Here is a 22,151-nt window from a genome sequence, read left to right as displayed (position 1 = left end):
TTTGCTCTCTCTCTCTCTCTCTCTCTCTCTCTCTCTCCTTCTCCTCCTGTGCGCACGTCATGAGCACATTCGGATCGAAAGCGAAGATCGCAGATGCCGATTAGCGATACCGATAATTCTCGCTCCTCGGTGAAATTATCAGATGAACGATCCGCAAACGTGTCTTCGCGTCGCCCGCCATGAAATAGATTGCGCAAGCAGCGATCATCCACGCTGATCGACTCGGTTATCGTAGCTATTGTCTATTTTTGTTGTTCGCTCCTCGTGATATAAGCGAATTAGATTAAAATCGATCGATCGCATAACAGGAAGAGTACAATCCGTTTATCGCGCATCGCAATTGTCCACGGACGCGCAGATCGCGCTTATCGCGCGTTCGAAGCGGCGACGAAGTATCGGTATCGCTAATTTTTGCCACTCTCGCCCGATTCCCGATCGCGCCGGCTGATTAGCGACTTTTCGTTACCTGGCCGCCGATGAGTACGTGCCGCATGTTCACCGCATGCGGACTGGTGGTGCTGTGGATGTACTTGAGCCAATTGTTGGTCTCATGCGACGCGTCCAGCCAGCCTCTCACTCCGCTGCCTGATATGCGTACCTGAAACATTGCGCGATGGTTTCGTGAAAATCGCGCAACAAGCGGAGATGCTGAAGCGCAGGAGCGCCCGAGCGCAGACCGCGCGCCATCGCGAATTTCGTTTCATGGCAGCCGATAACGCGAGGAGAGTATTACGTAACGAGTAGAGCGAGGCCGTTATGGTGATATCGTCATTTCAATCGCTCCAATCGCGTACACCACAATCATCGCGCATCTTGTCAGTTGCGAAAGAGTCGTTCGTGTGCCGTTTCTCTCATGCGCTGCAGCATCACTCGATGTACGATACGAGTCACAAACGATAAAATAATTTTTCCGCCGAGAGAGCACGTCGCGAGAGACTTTCGGCCGGCATGCACGTGCGCGCGAAACGACACGTAGACAGTGTGTATTTCCGGCGGCGAGACCGCAACGCTCTCTCGGATTCGGAACATTGCGTTTAACGGACTGTCGCTCACGGACACATCGGCTCACTCATCACCCTCGCATCTGCCCTGACTTTCCCGCTCCGCGGCCAGCATCCAGCCGAGGCGTCCCTACTTTTAGGGCGAGACAAGTGATTTTTTTTTTTTTTCAATTGTCTACCGCGGTCCTGACGCCCCGCGACGCTTGACTGGCCAAGCGTCGCACCCCGACGCGCCGGCTTCGTTCCTGCGGACACCCCAATTGCCCAACGGGAAGCTACGAACGTTCTCTCCTTGTCACCCTCGTCTCACGCGGTAAACGCATTTGGCACGTCCACCTCACGGAGACACGAGGTGTACGTGTCGTGTACGTCTCTCTGTGTGTCTCTCTCTCTCTCTCTCTCTCTCTCTCTCCCCCTCCCTCCCTCCCTCCCTCCCTCCCTCCCTCGCCTCCCTCGCCTCCCCCCCTCTCTGTCTCTCTCTCTCTTTCTCGATGGAAATATTTTAACCACGAACCGTTTGTTACACATCAGATCGAATCTGTTGAATTTTTAACAGTGGAGGACATATTTGTCGTTCATATGTCGTGAATTACTCGCGTATCATATAAAAATGAATTTATGTCAACGAATGAAGATTCTTGGGTAGAATATGGCGCGAAAACGTGCTTCCAGGTGAAGACGTTGCCATCGCTGGCTACACCGAAACAGTTTGGTGGTCCTGGAACCTTCGAACACCGTTTGCTACTACGATTTACCTGAAGAACCCTCTACATAAACCATATACCTCTTAAGTAATTGTCTAAAATAAGCTTAGCATGTTTACGCATGTTGAGTGAAAAAATACCGCTGTCACAGATATGATGTTTGTCTCTCGCGAGAGATTAAAGCATTACATATATATATATTAGGTGTACAAATGAATAATCCAATTTTTTCAGCTACATTCAAGGTTTATTTTAAAAGAAAGTAAATTAAATTGTTCAATCAAAGTATTCGCCGTTGATTTCTATAACTTTGAGCCATCTTTCAGGCAGCTGATGAATTCCATCTCGGAAAAATGTTACGTCTTTGGACACGATAAAGTCGTCAAGCCATTTTCGGATCTCATCCACTGATTGGAAATGCATATTGGTAGCATAAGGCGTGTTGCATCGACCGGAACAAGTGACAATCGGATGGAGCAATGTCTGGTGAATACGCCGCAAGTGCTGCAAGACGTCCCAACCAAGACTCATTATGGTGTCTTTTGTATTGGAAGCAATGTGTGTGGCCTGGCGTTGTCACGCAACAATTTCACTGGACGTTCTCCCAGTTTGCCAGTATACGGGCGTTTTCGTTCCAATTCTTGACTCAAGCAGATTAATTGACCGTTGGTAGCAGTCCGCGCACTAACTGTTTCACTCGGTTCCAACAACTCATAATAAAGCACGCCCTTGATATCCCACCAAATGCAGAGAAGAACCTTCTTTCCGAAGCGATTTTGACGATTCGCCGGGATTTACTCACGACTTTCTGCGTTTCGGATTGTCATAGAGTATCCATTTCTCATCGCCCGTAACGATTTTCCACAAGAAAGCTGCTTTCGACGCTGCTTATTGATCTTCTTCTTTCTGGATCTTTCCCATCTCATGTAGGCGTTTGGAAATCGTTTGCTGCGTTACTCCCAACTGTTCTAAGAGCTCTCTTTGTGTTTGTGCCGAATTCTCAGCGAGCAGTTGTTCCAAATCATCATTATCGCACTTCGGAGGGCCTCCAGGGCGTTGTTTGTCGATTAGACTGAAATCTTTTAAACCGCTTTTAAACCGCTTAAACCAAAATCCGCACACATTGTACGATACAACACCTTCGCCGAGAAAGGAACAAATGGATTCGCACGCTCTTGCAGTATTTTTTCCTCGTTGGAATTCGTGAAGAATGCAGTGTCGGATATGCACCTTATCTGTTGCCATTTTCGACTGTACTGAACTGAATACTTTTGAAGGTTATGTCGGGCCTCTTTCGCCAAACTATATGTTCTTTTTAATAGCTACATATCAACATTGCATAATCACAAAAGAGCGGGAAAATCTATTCAATTTAAAATTGATTTCATAACTGCTCAAAATAATTTGGATTATTCATTTGTACGCCTAATATATATAGTGGTGGTGAACGTGTTGAACAAGGCAGGTCATCATTGCGCATTTAGTCATTGTTTGCAGTGAATTCTGTTTGCAGTGACCGTCCACTCACACCATCTATAGGTTGTGAACACAACTACTACTACGAGTGTATACGATCAATAGAACTGTCAAGGTGGATAAAATTTGTATGTGGTACTCTGCAGGTAATCTCATTCGAGGAATGTCTCAAACAATAGAGGATGTTCTTCTTCTTAGGAATTCCTGAAACACGGTCCACTTGTACTGTACCTGAGATGTTTTCCTGAAGCGAAACGATGCCTTAATACTCTTCCGATTCTTCTCTTTCGTTCGTGGCCACCCGCAACTCAACGTTCCTTTTTCTACCTTGTCTAAATCTGTCATCTCCTTTTCTCTCGTAATCTCATCTCGTAATCTTTATCAAAAAGTTACACTAACTACACGTACACTTTGCAAAAGATTTATTTACTTGTCCCTATTTCTCTAACGCTGAGTAATTTACTTGTCCGCATTTATCGCATCGCAACTGAATTACAAATTATAAATCAAATAGATTCACCTTCGCGAATTAGTGTGTTAGAAAATAACAATTAGCGTCCACCGAAAATTTATTGAACAATTATTCCAAATTCTTGAGTCTAAACGTAAATTTATATCTACGACTATTACGCGATCGTTTTAAAGTATATCGCCTACCTACGGTGTCATCATTTGGAGGCATGTCAGTCTCGTCATAGCGAAGTGAAGAAACCCGCAATAATTCACAATAGTACAATAGATAACAAGACAGGTTACCACTGAGAATGGAAAGAAATCCATGCTGCACCATTCATCGGTGATAAAAATGGCTACCGGTATTAACCGGGATCTCTTCAGAACTAAGGTGCGGAAATGAGTACAAACCCCCGCTAAACCTTTACAATAGACCTTCTCACCGGGGCATTAAGCCCCTACTCTCTCTTTTTTTCTCCCTTTCTCTCTCTCTCTCTCCTCTCTCTCTCTCTCTCTCTCTCTCTCTCTCTCTCTCTCTCTCTCTCTCTCTCTCTCTCTCTGTCGAGCCTCACCTATGACAAAGATGCGCCCACTCATTCTTCGGCGCTGCAGCAGATTTTTCGCATCAAATGTGGAAGCAAATTGGTAGAAAATAGGAAGAAAAATTGAACAAAGGGAAAGATTACGTTACAGAGAAGAGAAAAAGACTGTAAAATTTGTATCTTACGCTCCGGTAGTCCGCGACTCAATTTTTCGTCGAGGAAAACTCGATCATCTTTGAAGATAGAGATATATGAATACGGTTAGAATGTTAACGAAGAATTACAGGAAACGTCGACGAATATTTGGACTGATTTACTTCCTGAATTCAGTAACGTGAAATTTAAGCCAGAGATTGAACCAAACGACTTTTCGACTTATTCGATATTGCAGAGAGTAGCATCGCGTATTGATTTTGTTTTATTTAATTAATTAAGGGCATTTTATTGCTTGGACTCGAGACAAATCCGACGGTAATAAGGCTAACGATAAGATGCGCTGCATGGAATTTCGTGAGTATTCGTGAAAAGAGAAACTACCTGCAAGTTGAACGCGCTCCAGTTAGAAATGGGACATATTTTCGTCGCATCTTCGGTGCGTTTTCGACATGTGAAAATTGAGACGTGGATAGGACAGAGAAATTCGTCAGAGTTATTCCGGCTTTAACGACTCTTGGGGGGAGTTTTGTCGCTTTGTCGGCGCATGCGGACATGTGCTAACAATTCGTGGGACAGATTTGTCTAGGCGTGAATCTCGGTCGTGATCGTGCTACGTTATTCTGTGCGCGGAATGGAAAATTATAATGCCGTGAATCGCACGATCGCGGGCACAAAACGTCTTAATAGGGCGTCCGGGCGTCACAATAGGAATCTTTGTGTGATCTTGAACATTTCTCGTCTCTCCCTCGCACGAAATGGATCGATACTCTGTGATATACAATCGATACATATGTTACTGAACAACAAAAATCCGAGCAAACATCTCATCTCATCGGAATGGGGGAATTGGTGATTCGAAAATGTACGTCCAAAATTAGCGTCGTCCCGGACGTTTAAATACGTTTCCGTTCGTGACTCACGAATATTTTTGTCCGAACTGCATCAGGTTTTACAAAGTCGTGCTCGTTCTTCGCACCGTGACATCCCGAGAACTCTACAAGTCGGAAGAGGTAAGGCGTATATCAGCGTACGTATCTCTCTCCTTTGAAGAAGATTTTAATGCACGGTCAATAGAAGACGGCAACAGGCGGAGGCAGGTAATAACCTGAAGAGCGACAGACACGTCTTGTATCGGATGCACGGATCCACAGGCACGCGGAGAGTCTTGGAAGGCTCCTACGTCTGTTGTCGCTGTACAAATCGCGTGGTCGCTACTTTCCCTTTGTAACATCACACTTGCAACAAAAGCAAGCCCACGGACGGATTTTCTGCGTCGCTTAGGCTTTTGCCGAAGATCCGAGAGGGAGAAAAGGAAGCTACTGGTGACCCTCGGGTGACAGAGATTCTCATACCGCATCCTAAATGGTCCCTCATAATCGAGAATTCACGGCGCGCATCGTTGCTAGAATTCGAAAGGCAGGATAGCCTCAGCCGAAACGAAGGGACACGATCGATCGGGATTTAATGGAAATTTGTACGTTTGCTTTACCGACGTTTGGACAAAGTTTTCACAACGAAGCGTCCGCCCCTGCCGCTCGGCAAACAGTCGCGTTTGTGCTCTCCACGCGTCACGCTGGGTTATAAAATATTCAACCGATGTTTTTACACCGACGTCTAGAAACTAAAAATATTCTCTTAATTCATTGTCGAAATTCGTGTCGCGCAAATTGCATAAATTCGAGCGAATACGTTGTTTGTTGAAGGTGGTTATATTTTATATACGGAAAGCGCTCGGATTCACAAAAATATGCGCACGAATGTATTGATGACAGAGGCGGCATTGAGAACGGAACAGTGTCCTCGAGTACGATACGCTGGCGACAGCCAACGAAAGTTATGAATAACATGGATCGATAGTGTATGATAGCCCCATGATGGTCGACGCAAAAATGCTTTTAGCCGACACAGCATGTCCTCCCTCTGTTGCGGAGAAAATCCACCCCGCAAGTCGATCGACTCGCAGAACTCGGCGACGTTTTCTAGATAAAACTTTCACCACGATGGTGGTGTCGTGAGAAGTTTTTAATTACGAGCGCGTAAAATGTCGATTTCAAAGAAATCTTTACTCGAGACACGTGCGTTTCTCGCAAGATTTCGTTATTGCTCGTTGCTCGCGCGTCGACAATTATCAATAGAAAAGAATCTCTTTTATTTCTCGAGAGAAATATCAAAAGATACACGTTGCAAGCATTGCGATTTATTTGTCGTACGAAATGAGAGAAAACTGAACCGGAAACAGGCAAGAGAATTAGTTATATACAAGAGAAGAAAAATTAACGCGTGTCCAATCGCGTAATTGGCCCGAATGCAGGTAAATCCATTTCTTCGTGCACCAACGCTCATTTATTTCCAACTTTATCAAAAACACGACGGTGCTTGAACGAAATAATTGATCGCCATTATTAATATCGACTTAGCGGGAGCAATAAAAGCGTAGCGCACCGTACGTATCCATCATGGGAGGTAACAGCGAGTAAGCGAGATTATGCTCATGTGACACAACAATGGCGTATCGAATTTCATTTTCATCCCCTTTCCACGGGAGAAGAAGCGAGAGCATAAGCGTAAATGGGAGAGAGAGAGAGAGAAAGAGAGAGAAAGGGAGACAGAAAGAGAAGGAAGAGACATATCGTTTCTCTCGTAAACATCAACTGCGCTAACGCACCGGCAAATTTCCCAGCATCGTCGACGCGCTCTCTCTCTCTCTCTCTCTCTCTCTCCGCTGTTTCGGGAAATTCGTCGGGCGTGCGCGACGAGAGAGGGTGAGCGAAACGGTCAATTATCATCCCCTAAATAACAGAACTGTTTACGAGTTTAGGCGTCACGTAGCGCCGCCGTTGATCCTTACGACCGACCGACCGACCGAGACATTAGGCACGGCGACATCTTTGCTTAATTTCCTCTCCGCTATCGCGGAGGCGCGAGCGAGCGAGCGAGAAGAGGAGCTACTGAGGCAGCCCCGCTAGTCTTAATTGACGCTTGATTAATCCCGAGGAATCGTCTCTCTCGCGCCTCCTCCCGCCTGAGAGAGAGAGAGAGAGAGAGAGAGAGAGAGAGAGAATGCTCACTTGGGCGCGATTTTCTCTCTCTCTCTCTCTCTCTCTCTCTCAATCTCTCGTATGTGCAAAGTCTAATTCTAAACCTGTGAAAATTATCGCGAGGCGTACGCACGCGTGAACTGCCGCGAGAGGCAACGACGATTAACTCAACCGGCGAGTTCTCTACGCGCGAGCGCGAGATCACGCGGATGACGTGTTAATTGATTTAACGTGCGATTTGTTTTCGCTTGATTGGAATTCAGAGGCGTGCAGTCGCGTGTCGCCGCCTTTGCACACGCGTTTCACGCGTTTCGGCTGTGAAATTATACGCAATTTAACGACACATGCTCGCGCGAATAATTGCATTACCTCGTCCGTTTAAAGCGACGTCGACGTGGGGCTCACACGTAGTTGAGACAGCCGCCGGGGGAAGTTACATATTTCGGCTATAGTTGTATCGATTTCTTCACGTCCGGATAACATCCGTAATCCATTTGGACTTATCAATTATATTTTTCACTCTTGGACTCGTCCGAATTTTCGTCAGAATTTTCGAACCAGAAACGAATATCATAATTCAGAAAAAGAAAATTTTCCGATGCAGGAGAGATGCGACGAGTTTAGATTGGCCCCGGGAAATCCCGCGTGTCTGTCTGAAATCGGCATGAGCGAGAACACATCTCGTGTCACGCGAACGTGCAATTGCAGTGCAGTTTCCGGCAACGATTGCGAGAAGAGGTTCGCGCGCTGATTTAATTTCACAAAATTCACCCTGCTCGGAATTTCCTCGGGCACCGGGCATTCTTTCCTCGACATCGTGCCAACATGTTTCTCTACTCATACTTGACCCACTTGACACGCGGCGAGAAGTAATGCAAGTAATGACAGAGCAAGCGGTGCCCTCCGACCCGTGTCTAACACGCAGCAGATGCCACCCCCAACGCGCGCGCGTGCTCGCCTTCTCTGCAGCGCGCGACTTCTAAGGGACGCTACCCCTAGCGTATCTAGTATAAATTATATCCGAGTCGCGTCATCGCCAGCCCCTTATATGATCGATCATTAGAGAGGCTGACCCGCCGGAAAATTTGGCAAAATTTTACCGATCCGAAGTCCGACCCTTCAAAACAACTTTCCGCTCGCTGCGGCTTACCGCGTAACAAAGAATAATGACGGACCTTTGTTTCCAACACAAACGAGCTTGATTGTGAGTATCTCTCCCCTTTCACGGCCGACCGCTTGATTGATCTTAACTTAACATCTAAGCGTCCAAGTAGCTTCGCGCTAACGCGATAATGTAACGCGAAAAATTCCGTATGTTACAGAAACGCGAAGGAAAGAACGCCGAATAGATGAGGATGAAACTCGGCGCGTTTAGTTTCGCTTTCAAGCAAATCATGATCAAGGTGCGACGCACCGTTGAGTGCGTTAACAATAGATCTCTCTGTAATCGTAATCAATGCAAATGCCGCACCGCGGCATACTTCAATCAGCTGCTAATAATAATAACGAGCCACGGGAACGGACGAACGCGGGGATGGACGAGTGGAAAATTGACGGTCTTCGCATCGAGAGAAAGGGAGGGAGATGAAGAGGAAAAGAGAAAGAGAGTGATCACTAAATGCACATCTCGGTAGGCCGAGATCCTTTGCGCAGCGTGCGGGACAATTAAGTCGACGCTGCGATTCACGAGGCCTCGAGCTCGCCACGAGAGGGAGGGGGCAATTTGATTTATGCAGGGCAATAGTCGAAAGCACACGCGAAACGGCTACGCGCCACAGTGTATTCCTGTGTGTATATTGAACTTAGGCTACCTCCCTGCGCCGGACCAGATTAGTTCGGTCATTGTATCAAGGCCCGTGCGCGTTCGCGTGCACACACAATCTGTCAACCCGAAGCCGCACGGCGATCTCTCTCTCTCTCTCTCTCTCTCTCTCTCTCTCTCTCTCTCTCTCTCGAGAGAGAGAGAGAGAGAGAGAGAGAGAGAGAGATCCGCCATCCGTTTTCGCACGTATTGGACGCACGTCTCTCTCTCTCTCTCTCTCTCTCTCGAAAGAGAGAGAGAGAGAGAAGCCTACGTGCGAAAACGGATGGCGGATTTCCCGCGGTCGCGTGAATTTCCCATCGGCCCACGGTGTCACCATTCTTTCCCATTCCCGCGCACTCTCCTGTCTCTCCTGTCTTCGTTCTCCTCTCCTCGATCGAACACCCTCGTGACACTCGCGACGACGCGGTGAGGCGCGATGTCGCGCGAGCTCAAACGGACGATACGGTCGTTCTCTAACGAGCAAAATTTCGTCTCGGTCTGGCGGAGCATAGAAAAAAATTAAATCCAATCACCGGGCGCGCGTGCGCACGCGCTGGCTTGATGCACGCCGTATAATTTCAATCGTGCGTACAACATTTCGCCTCGGCCTGGGGAAAAATTTCAATCAATGCCGCGTTGGCTGATACACACTCTGTAATTTCATTGGCTCGCGCGAGGGTCATTGGTCCGATCAAACAGCCGGGGCCTGCATTTCAAAGTGTTTTGCCATACCGAATGAACTCTCTTTTTTTCCCCACTCGCGACAAAACAATTACCACCATTGATTGGTCGTCGATTCACGGGTTAAATTGGGTTTACATTTTAAACGCGCGGCACGTAGGTTTTGCGCGCGGGCGCAATAGAAATTACGAATAGCGATAAATTGCTCGCCGATCGGTGTGTCTGAGGGCCTGTGACGGAAGCCTCGTGCGTCAGAATGAGAAATATTCGACGCGCTCGTGCATCATTTATCGCGGATTTATTGTGTTGTCGCGGAGCGTGCGTGTTGTGTGCGCCCGTGTGTGTTTGCACATCGTCTCGTTTTAAGCTGACGCACGCGCTCCACCGTTAGTCGACGCTAGTGGTTAATTGCAAATTTTTAACATAAACTGCCTTTTTCTTCCGCAAGGATATCGCAAGGATCCCTCCTGAAACTGAAGTCACAGTTGTAAAAACTTGTCTGATCCCGAGTGGCCGCACAGCTCATAAGCTCGCTTGCATTTCCACGCGAGTACGCAGATGGGCGATCATTCACGTCGGGACGACGTGCCCAGCGTTTCATAAAGTCCTCGTCCTCGAGCACTCGCGATCCCGTAAAAACGCTCCCGCCCACGCGAGGCAATACTTGCCGCGATCGTGGGACGATCGTCGTCGGCGACATCAAAGACGGCGATTGTTTCACGTAAATTATAACCGGCACTGCACTTGGTCGACTTCTCTCTCGTTATGAGTTGGCGAACAAGTTCAATTAAGTCCGCGCCTGGAAAGACGAAGGACGGCTTCCTACACACGCGGAGGCCCTATCCCGCGCCGAGTAACACTCCCCGTGAGAAACCACCCCAATCGTCTCGATGCGAGAGAAAGAGAAGGAGAAAGAAAGGCGAAACGATGCGTGTTCGAAGGTGCGGGAAAGCGCCCCGCGGCCGCGCTCGTCTGCCGTCGTGAGCGCAGGATTTAATGTCGCTGCTTGAGCAACGGAAAAACACCTTGTCGCTTGTGGTTAACACCGAAGCTGTGTGTCGTTACGAAGCGCCGGACGATGCCTGACAACGAAGCAATACTTGGTAGCAGTGTGTCGAGTACGTACATAATACACGTTTCAGTCCGGATTCTCAAAAAGATTTGAAAGACAATATATAGGGTCGTGAAATCAGTCATATCATCCCACTCTCGCGGGATAAGAATGACGGCCGAGGGGGTCGTGTCTTGCTCGGACGATGCCGTCGAGAGATGCTCGGGTCAGTCTGCGACGATCGGGCAACACGTGTCGGTTATGTCTATTATCGACAGATAGCGGGGTAACGAGCAAGCGAGATTTATCACCCTTCGCTGCCACCCCAGAGGGTGCCCCACGGCACGCTCGAGGGGTGCTGCGATGGGGTGCAAAGCGGAGACTCGAGCTTACGGTTGAGTTGGCAGAGAGAAAGAGAGAAAAGATGGTTAGGCCTCAGAGCGCAGCGCGCTCGTCGTACGGCCTCTTAATGTGTTCACGCTCGCAAACGATTGCGTCGAGGAGCGCAATTTCAATTAACGCGCGGAGAAATGGAGAAATGTCCGCGCTAACGGCGCGAACTGCCGCGTACGTCGCGTTTAAAAATTTACCGCGTTATTTTATAACGTAGGTTCACCGCGCCCCATCCACGTCCCGCGAACCGCGTTCCTCGTCGATTTTTCGTCCTCCTCGTCCGACCGTTGCGACCGCGCGAGAAATATTTTGCGGGATGTAGTAGTGTATAACTAAATGCACAATGCGTGGCCATTAAATATGGAAGACGGAATTCGATGGAGCGACCTTTGCGACTATTTTGCGCGATATCCGTGAAAAGTCGCGTTCGCGAGTGATTTTCGCCGCGGTCTCGCCCCGCGGACGGAGCGTCTCTCTCTCTCTGTCTCTCTCTCTGTCTCTCTCTCTCTCTCTCTCTCTCTCTCTCTCTCTGTCTCTCTCTCTCTCTCTCTCTCTCTCTCTCTCTCTCTCGCCCGATGAGCCAAAGGACGACCGACGGAGATTCGTTCGTGAGTTAAAGGCGAGTAAATTTAAATGTCAAAATACGCGCTTTAACGGCACGGGTCGCATAAAGGTGTATCATATCTTTATTAACATAATGCGAGAAGGTGCTCTCGCTAGTTACGGGACCTGGCGAAACCCGTCAATCAAAAACCCGATCCTCGAGAAAAGGGCTAGTTAGCCCTGGTCTCTCGCCCTTGCATTCTCGCGCCCTTGCGAAAAGTAACGTATGCGCCGCTCGGTGCATGCCGCTTTTGTAGAAAAAACTTTTTCGAAACTGTTACATTATATTATGTGCCGCGAGGGCTTGCGTTGTCCTTCGTCTCACGCATCGCCGCTCCTGCGCAGGTTTTCTCGCGACACTCACAGGTCAACTTCAGGACCGTACCTCCGTCGCCTCCCTCCTCCTCCTCACCACCGTGCACTCACAAAGTGCGCACAGTTTCGTGAAGAAGTTCGCGTAAGAAAGAAGGCCGATTTTTCACACGGAGACGGGACCCAGCGGGATAAGTTTCTTTCTTTTTCTCGCGAGTGTTTGACATTCGAACGTCGTTCGAATGTCGTGGAAAATCTAGATTCAAAATTGCAGCTTATGCCGCAAAGAGGGATTCGCAGGAAACGTGTGCAAAGCGTGTGTCGTCATGAAACGTTCTTTCGCCGCGAAACGAAAAGTAACATTCAAAAAAGGCGACGAATTCGCGGGGTGCCGCGAGCGCGCATTACACGGCTGATCGGTCGTCCTTCTTGACCAGTACACGTACTTGCATAGATGACCACGACGTATGGCAGAAGGCAAGAGGGGGGGAAGGTGAGATCCTTTGACATTCCGGTGCGTCAGACGCGTGACAGCTCGGACAATAACGGAGATCCCGGCGTCTCTGATTGTCACTTGTTTCTTGCCATTTCTCCCTCTCTCTCTCTCTCTCTCTCTCTCATTTCAAATTCAAATACGGGAAATCGCAAGACGGGGTAACCCTATGCCTTGAGAACTGGCGAGCGCGAGTCCCGTTGTCCGGCATCGGCATATCGATTTGAAATGCCCAAGGCGAGAAATGCAGAAGAAGGGCAGGAGGGGGGGGGGGGAATACTCGTGTTGCACTTATGAGCAGTAAGGTGGTTAATAAGGCCCACGTTAAGCCGCGCACCGTTGACGATAGGGAAAGGTGGGAGAGGAGCGCGGGGAGGGAGCATAATGTGCCTCATTGTCGAATCACTTCCGGGGCTTGACCGGCAGTAACGCCCTGAAGACCAGTTCGCGTGGACAATGTTCTCGGATAATAGGCGCCGATGTGCGCTCTATTGTCGGGTCGAAACGGCGGACGCGCGGATTGTCTAGAATACCTACTTCAGGATGGGCCGAGAATTTAATAACGTCGACAATGCGATCGGCATGCGTAGGTACCACCTACGATTCCCGGCAAATCTCACAAACGGAATCCGCGTCGCTTTGATGACCTGCGAACCGGCGAACATGGGACGCGAAGAAGTGCGTCGGTGTAAAATTCCAAATTATGCCGAGGGGTGGATGATGTAGAGGAATTCTCACTCACAGACTTTTGTTGTGACACCGGTTGCTTTATTTCCTTTTGTTCTCGGCGAGACACTTTGACGAGACGATTTGTAAATCGCAACGTGATGAATACCGAGCCGCGGCCGCATTCATATCGCTACTCGACAACGTCACACAGCAACGTCGGCCATGCGAAATGAAACTCCGTGCGCTTGACGATGGCACGTTTCTCCTCGAGAATCACCATTAATATGATTTGTCAGTCGCATACGTCTCTCACAGCGAGGTTTTCCGGCCGATTTGCTGAAAAAGTGCCTCGTATGGGCGACGAGGCGCGTGCGGCCGTTTCAGCATGAAAAACAAGCGGTGGCCTCGGTCCTCCGTTTCTCCCACGTGGTCGCACCGAAAGGCGAGCGGCGGTCTCCGATCCGAGTCAAGAGACCACGCCAGGGGTTGTCGGCAACCACGTGGAAAAAACGCCGCCGGTTTCAATATGTAGAGGAAGAAAAGTGAGAAGGAAAATGCCGAGAAGGGGGAATGCGCGCGCGAATGGTCGGAAAAGTGGGAGATTCTCGTGGGCGTAAACTCGACGTGAATGATTTTTCGGTGTGAAGTATACTACTCTCGAGGGAAAAGATCTCGCGGAAGAGATTTAAATGTTCGCGCGGGTAAACCGCGCGAAATAAGAGGTCGCTTCCGAGAGAGAGAGAGAGAGAGAGTATACGAGTATACTACGAGAGATTAACCTTTATGAGATATTTCTCACATTTTGTCTGTCTGGCGAAATATTCGGTCAAATGTCGATTTCGTTTTGCACGCACTTGTACGCGACGCGTTGAGAAGATTTCGACACTGAGATGCTGTTCACTGAGCAGCTGAGCTCAGTATCTTGCAGAAGACAATTTATTGTCGCGGATACCGCACCGTATCGCACCGATAAATCATTCGTTCGACACATCAATTAAACGACGTTTACTGTCCAACACGTTAATTCCCGTCACGGTTGATACACACCCCCGCGCATATCACGCTGCATTAGGCTAATAGATTTTGCGCATTCGGGCGATACACGCAATCATTTTTCAAACGTGTCTACGTGTAACGTGCCGAGCATCGTGCAATAAACGCGACTCGGTTGATCATTTAACTCGGGTTCTCGAAATCATTCGGCAAATTGAAGCCCAGCCCTCACGCGAGGGGTCTCTCGGCCGAGTGAACTTAAGCCTTAGATTGGTTTAGTCGCCACGCAGGCACGCCGCAGGTCGGTCGTCCTGCGGATCACGCGTCACCGAGCGGGATACATCGGGAACGGAGAGAATCCCGATCCTACCCTCCGCCGTCTCTCTCATTCACCGTTTTTTTTCATTTCCTCCTTTCCTCTTGTACTTTATCTCACCCTTTTTCTTTTCCGGCGGACTCGGAAAAACGAGATGGAAACCTCGCGGCAGGTGATGTAATGGTGATACCTAAACTATCTCGGCGACTCCCAATCCCCAGATTCCCAGATTCCCGACAATAAGCCAAACCCCTCGTAAGGACTCGACGACTACGAGTCGTTATACGATTTCTCTTCCTTTCGCGCCTTTCAACTGGCGCGCGCGCGACAAAGTAGCGTGAACCACCACGTTCTCCGGAGTTTGGAAATATATCTCTCTTTGCTCGTGCCCTTTTTATTCGGAGTTTAATTGCTGCTTGTCAAAAATTAGAGGATGATTCGTAGGGGGCTCGGAGGGATCTTGTTGACTGAAAGTAAATTATCGCACGTTTACTGCTCGACTACTGGGCTCGACTATCTGGTTGGCCAGAAAAATTGACGCGGCGCGCGATCACCCTTAGATTCGCGGTAATCCTATAAAAACTTTCCGATCTTCCGCGGGAAACTTCAGAGTGGATAAACAGCGGGGAAATTTGGGGCGAATTTCGGTTTCGGGAAGCACGTTCTCCCCCCCCCCCCTGTTGATCCCCCTCTCTCGCGCCTTGGCGGCGAGTTTCCCGGAGGATGTGAGAAAAGGATTAGGATCGGGGAAGTAACGTGTGAATCGATCGAAAGGGGGAGTCTTGTTTGCCTGGCCGGATTCCGGGAAAGGTCTCTCCGTGAGCTTCTTCGCTAACTGTCCTGACGCATTCGTTGTCATGGAAATCGCTAAGCACCTTATTCTGCGCCTCGTTCTGATTTTAATATCTCTACTCTCTCTCTCTCTCTCTCTTTAATCATCCTCTGAAGTTTGCGCGATAAAATGAGAGGACAGTGTCCTCTCAAGTGGTCGTTTTTGGGGATTCTTTGGGTAACTGGAAGGATCTCAATGATTTTGGGGAACTTTCTCTCGGGGAGGGAGGGAGGGAGGGAGGGGGGCTTACGACCCGGGCTTCGCGCGGCGTTTCGAATAAACGTGGATCGACGTGAGAAATCGCGGCCGAATCTCTCTCGCGATGTTTTCCCTCTCGCACGCGCGCTTGTAGCACGTTTACGCGCGTGGGGTTGATAGATCGGCCCGACGAAACGAAGGGGTAGTTTGGCTTTAATCGATCCTGTAATCGCCGGTCCGACAGTTGGCTCCGGCTGCCTTTTTGTCGGCAGTTAGATGGATGGTGCCATTTACATTTTGTCAGTGCGACATGCGCTAACGCCGCCGCTATCATATCTATCACACCCCCCCCCCCTTCTCTGAACCAGTGCCCGATCAGTTCCCTCTACTGTCCAAATCTGGAAATCTTTGCATACTCGCGACGCAAATTTCAGCGAATTTCCGCAGATAGAATCGACCGTCAGTGAAAACGCCTCGCCAACAACGTTTCGCAACATCGCGATTCCGTACAAAATTCGGTTACACATTCGGTTCCGTGGAAACTGACAATTCCAGCGAAGCGTGAACAAATTGCACGGACGTTCTTGTATTATGAAATCGAGGAAAGAACTATCTCCGTTGACGATTTCACGGGCTGATTCCTCAATCGTGACTTTGAACGCCGATTTTACGGTCGACTTAGGAATGTGTGCGGCGCAGCGTATGCGGACTCCAGACAGATTCCATAGGATCTGAATCTGAAAATTCCGGCAGGAAATGTAAAAGAGAATGAGAGAGAGAGAGAGAGAGAGAGGAGAGAGAGAGAGAGCTGTCCGAGACGATCCAATTGACAGATCTGTCAACGTGGATGACACCTTCGGCGAACGAGTCGGCCAGGTGGTTGCTGTCGAAGCAAGAAGACGACTCTGTCTGTCCGTTTCTATCTCTCTTTCCCGCTCTCGCCCTCTTTTTCTTTCACCATCGCCGGCATCTGCCGGATAATACCCCGGGATTATGGCAGTAGGATAGAAAACCCGCTGGCATCGGCATCGGACGCGGAACGAAACATTCCTGCGCCGAACTCGAGCCATAAACAGATCGATCATCTTTCAAACGGTTCGACGACAACTTGAATTCGCGATGATATCGCGGATGAGATTCGCGTGTGAATCCCTCGTGAAGCCCGAATGAGCGTATACGGACGTGCGCTATTGGCGAGAGAGAGAACTTGCGCGCATTCGAGAGGGATGGAAGTTTGATGATCTCAAAGCCCTCTCTCAAACACACGTCATACGCCGAAAGTCGACACGTCGACAGATTTTAGCGACACTCTGCATTCAGCATTCTTATCGTTTGACGAAATAAAAAAGTTGTACATTTATTTGCTCGAGCATCGAACCGGTTATATATAACTCATACGCGGGAATATGTCTTATTCTCCGAAATATTCTCACTTTCCGTGGAGAAATGATTTTCTCTGTTTTTACTCAACAAGTTCGACGAAGCAGCTTGCATCCTTGCTCGGTTAATCGTCAAACACCGACTGCAAAATGCTAATTGGCTTTTGGACAAAAGGCGAAAGGGAGCGAGGAAAAAAATAAATAAAAAGAGAGCGCCCAAGGACTATTTCGCAACATCGAGAGAGCGCAGCAAACATCTTTCGTTTCGAAAGGTCAGTTTGAACTGATCGAGCACCGACCTATTCGCTTTACGATCGCCTCGCCTCGCCTCGCCTCGCCTCGACTCGACTACTACCTCCACTCGAGAATTCGAAAGCGGGCGAAAGCGATAAACACGCACACACGTCTATACACACACCGCGGCAGAAATATACGACTCACCTCCCACGCGTAACGGGGGTTAAAAGGCTCGCTCGCCCATTTGCCGAGGAACGGGCCGAATCTCGCGCCACGAGGGATGTCTTTGCGCGCTCGTACGTGCGGGCCTCCGGGCGCCGAGCCGCCGACCTCGACCTCAGGCACCGGTGACACCCATTCGCGACTCGACTGATCCTTGGGCTCCTGCTTTATCGCGTCCTCTGTAGACAAGCAAACGTTGAAGAATCATCATCACGTCAGAATATTAGTGAATCGTTGCGTCATGGATGTGTCGCGCTCGGGACTACGTGATATTTGCATGAGCGCGACTTTGACAAATTCACATCTCTCTCTCTCTCTCTCTCTCTCTCTCTCTCTCTCTCTCTCTCTCTCTCTCTCTCTCTGTCTCTCTGTATCTGAAATCGCGCGAGTAGGACTGAACATCACAAAACGCGCTGCGCGGCGAGAGCCCTTTGGCGGAATTGTAAAACTCACGGTATTCATTGCTGTAATCCCGCGACCTCGAGTAATCCTTCCGCGCGCTCTTCTCACTGTAATCCCAGGCCGATTTTCTCTCCTCCTCCCGGGCGGACGGTGGCGGCTGATGCTCCTTTTCATAACCGCGCTGTCGGTCCATCCCCGGCGAGTAGCCACGCTGGTGGTGATAGGCGGATCTCGACTGCGGGTTGTAATCCTGCGGGACCTCGTGCGCGCCGCCGGCTTGGAGCGGCTTCAGATCCCTGTAGACGGGATTGTTGCCGCCGCTGTTGCTGCTCGCCCGAGTCGATCCGTTTTCCTCCATTTCCGCGTTCTCGCCGCCACCCCCGCCGATAGTCGTCGCGCCCGATGTCGACTCGCCTTCGTCGCTGCTTCCTGGAAAGAGCGAAACGTCGGTAGTCTCAGAGACGCGATAGATGAATCTCGGACGCGAGTTTGCTTATCGGTAGCTGCAGCGCCGCCTCCGATTGTGCATCGCGGCGAATTTTTTTACTTTCGTCAATTTCCGCTGCGACCTTATAAAATCCTTGTGTGATCTCGCATGTTATTGATTTTTGCGATTTTAGCCAGCACGAAATCCCTGTACGACTTCATGTAACCGGCTAACGGTTAGGTTTTCGTTCTCCGAAGCTGAGGAAAATTCGCTCCCGATGATTTCGCAGATTCCGTCTGCGATATCGCCGGATTTGGTTGGGACAAAGTCAACGACACGCTCGTAAATCAGTAGACGCTCGATCCGCGACTATATCGACCCGCACCCTTCGTAAAAATTCTCCATTCGACGTGCAGCCGGCGATTCGGAAGGTCACGCCGCGACCAAGCGACGACACGTTGCGCGCCATTTGCGAAAATCCAATTTACCGGGAAAGATTTGCGCGCACAAGAACGATGATGAGGGACGGACTTTTCGGAGAGTGACGTAGCGATTGGTCATTTCTGGGAAAGCGGCGGCTCGCGTAGTTCCCGCAGTAAAGTTGCGATTCGTGATATTAAGCACTCGCGAGTGCGAGCGTTTTGTTGCGAGAAAGGTCGTGGCTCCGTGTAAACTTGCCGTCTCGATGAAGGTCGGAAAATCGTCGTGTGCGTTTCGCACAAGAGCTAAAATGAATTTGTTTGCAGCCTCCCCCCCCCCTCTCTCTCTCTCTCGCGCGCGCTTTGCTCCAACTCTCTTCCCGCCCGCCGTCTCTTTACGACTCGACGAAATCCTAGGCACACAAGGACAAGTGTCAATTGAAGCGAGCTATCTGCCGCGGTGCGTTTCTCCGACGCAGCTGCCGCGTGCGTGCACGCGGTGACACCCAAGCCGAGGATGTTTGCCGTGATAAGAATTTTATTGTCCCGCCGTCGGCTGTTTTTGATGCACCGTGACACCGTCCAGCGTGACGAGCATCCGCGACGAACGAAACTCTATCAATCGCGCGTTATCAAGCGACTTCGCAGTAACCGTTCGCAAACAACTCATCTCTCTTCTCTCTTTCTCTCTCTCTCTCTCTCTCTCTCTCTCTCTCTCTCTCTCTCTCTCTCTCTCTCTCTCTCTCTCGAGGTCGAGGAGGATAAAGGAGAAAGATACAAATGAGTAATCGAAAGTAGTAATATGGTACGTGGAGAGATGTAAATAATTTGGAAAATTTTGCATTCTCAACATACAGCGTTGAAATTATATACCTGCGGAAAGTCTCGGAGAGTATGTCGAGTTTAGTTCTCACATCCGTGAGCGGCAATTATATGTCACGCTCGAGACGACAAAGGAGCATCGCGCGCGAGAATCTGGATTTGTTTGAAGAACTCACTCTCCGACCGGATACGAGAGTCCTTTTTAATGGCGGCCCTTATCTTCGAATCGAAAGATATCCTCGTGGTGTATCGGCTATCTAAGAACAAACTATGAACTTCACGCGCGTCGTCATCCTCCGTCCGTAGCGGAGGAACCTGCGAAGATCGAAAGTCCTCTGCAAACAGTGGGAGTTTCGTGTGAATCGGCGGCTAAGCAAATGATCGTTTCAGCGACGAGCTGGCAGGTGTATCGAAAAGACGCGCGCACAAGACGGTCGAGAGGATGAACGGAGAAGAAGGAAGGGGAGAAAAAGACGCTGGAGAAGTAGGATTCCTCGTGGAGAAAAATGTTCTCACGATTGCAATTTCGACATTTACCGGGGGGGGGGGGGGGGCCGCTAGTGAGATCGATCTTCGCTACACGCGTGATCTTCACGTCGAACGGGGGGGTGGGGCGGGGGGGGGGCATACGACGTGGAAACGACGCGCGGACGCGATGCGTTCTCGACGTGCTGCGGCCGAACGTACGTGAAAGACGGCTTAGGTCGCGTGGCGCAATAAAACGTTAAAAGTATCAATTTTACGACGCCCGGTTCAATTCCATTCTAATAGAGAGAGTAAACAAAGACTTAAGGATCCGCCGTCTTACGTCGGCGACGCGGCCGAGTCGTAAAAGAAAACGGTGATCCTGCGAGGCGTGCTCGTCGACACGGAGCTCCGGGAGATAGGACGTCTGCGAGAGTCGATATCGGCGTATGTGTCACTGCTAATGGGGAAGAATAAATCGCTGATAATAAGCCGAGAAAGGGGGCCCCGTGCGCGCGCGCGCGCGCGCGCGCGTACAGTCTCTGAGGTCTCGAAAACGGGGAAATTACTCTTTGCTCTGCATGAGACTGAGGAAAGAAAAGTCGCGAAATAAAACGGCAGGATCTTGTCAACATAGAGTTTTGCGCGCGCCTATTTAAAGACTCTACACGTGGACGTATCTCCAAATTGCGTTGCAGAATTGCGATCTGATTGCTCTTCCGGATTCGTATTTCATACGCGCCCGACAAGGAGATAAGAGAGAGAGAGAGAGAGAGAGAGAGAGAGAGAGAGAGAGAGAGAGAGAGGCGCGCACGAGAACACGATACCGCGCACCGTTGTCCCAAATGCGATCCTAATCGACAGAATAAACACGATTTGGCAGCGGTGTTGGTTCGCGCTGATCGCGGATGATCGTAAAGAAGAGAGACAGAGAGAGAGAGAGAGAGAGAGAGAGAGAGAGAGAGAGAGAGATATTCGATCTTGCGCGAAGGGTCGCTACTCATGTCGGATCCTCTCGCGCAAGGAGCCGATATGATATAAGAACAATATTTGGGAAACCCTCGAAAAAAAGCCAGGGGTCTTTGACTCCTGTGGGATACAAGTGCTGGTGTATTTTCTCCCTTGACAGAAGTACGAGTATACTTGTTGAGCCATGCGTGACATTATCCCCGATGATAGCGGCTCGAGAGGCCCCACTAAGGATGATTAGAGCAAAGTGCCGAGGCCCTCTAGCGCGGCTCACGCCCTGGGCGAATTAATCGTGGGAAGAATCCGCTTTTTGTGTCAATCGAGAAATTTCCTCGTAAACACTCGCTGCGATTATCTGTAACAAGGCTTGATTTCTCCTCGTCTCCGTCGCTTTCGAAAAAAAAAAAAAAAAAAAAAAAAAAAAGAGGACACGGCAGGACTGTGAAGTGGGCGCTTTAGACTTGAATTTCAGTCGCTTTAACGTCGCAAAACCGGCCGATTTCCTTCCGATGAAATGTTTGCCGGAACAGTCACGGCCTTTCATCGCGGTTCTATGTATAGAACATCTCATGGACGCGTCCCCCCGTAAGGTCGCTTCGTGAACAATGAATAATAATTAAATTATTATGAGTGGTATAGGGATACACGCGGCTAATGAAAATTATTCTATCAGTTGTCATTGTGCGTCGCGCCCGTGCTGTTTACTGCGAAAATAATAATACGTGTTTATCCATACACACGGCGGTGAAGTAGTTAGTGAGTTATAAAGCAAAATGACTCTTTTGCATCGCACGGCTCTATTGTGATCGATGATTGATGCGCGCGTGTGCGATACTTGCGCGCGCGCGCGCGCGGTTCGTCTATCGATTGGCCGCGTAGCTGCATGCGCCGAATATATATCGGGAGTTGACGTTTCACGATCGAAGGCTTTAACAAACGATCGAGCAATGATGGATTAATCCGCCGTATTAAGTAGACGCACGAAAGGCCGCGCGCGCGTTCAAATATCGTCGAGTGAATTTTATACGCGGGACTACCGAAGGAAGGAATCAAATTGAAATTTGCACACACACACACACACACACACACAAGTG

The 22,151-nt window shown here is 49.5% G+C and overlaps 1 protein-coding gene across 3 annotated transcripts in view; it reads right to left on the bottom strand.

Moving 5' to 3' along the window:
* The window catches only part of LOC105181576 (PR domain zinc finger protein 16), a 79,757-nt gene that overhangs the window by 14,542 nt on the left and 43,064 nt on the right, over positions 1-22,151 (bottom strand). For all 3 annotated transcript variants that reach the window (XM_025298726.1, XM_011138441.3, XM_025298727.1), the window contains exons 2-4: positions 18,007-18,384; positions 17,536-17,732; positions 467-598 (exon numbers count right to left, since the gene is read on the bottom strand). In XM_025298726.1, coding sequence (XP_025154511.1) covers positions 467-598; positions 17,536-17,732; positions 18,007-18,384 — 707 coding nt within the window. The remainder of the gene's footprint in view (positions 1-466; positions 599-17,535; positions 17,733-18,006; positions 18,385-22,151) is intronic.

Source organism: Harpegnathos saltator, unplaced genomic scaffold (genome assembly GCF_003227715.2).
Source record: "Harpegnathos saltator strain DR-91 unplaced genomic scaffold, Hsal_v8.6 scaffold236, whole genome shotgun sequence".
Lineage (NCBI taxonomy): Eukaryota > Metazoa > Arthropoda > Insecta > Hymenoptera > Formicidae > Harpegnathos > Harpegnathos saltator.
This window is presented reverse-complemented; position numbering and strand designations above follow the sequence as displayed.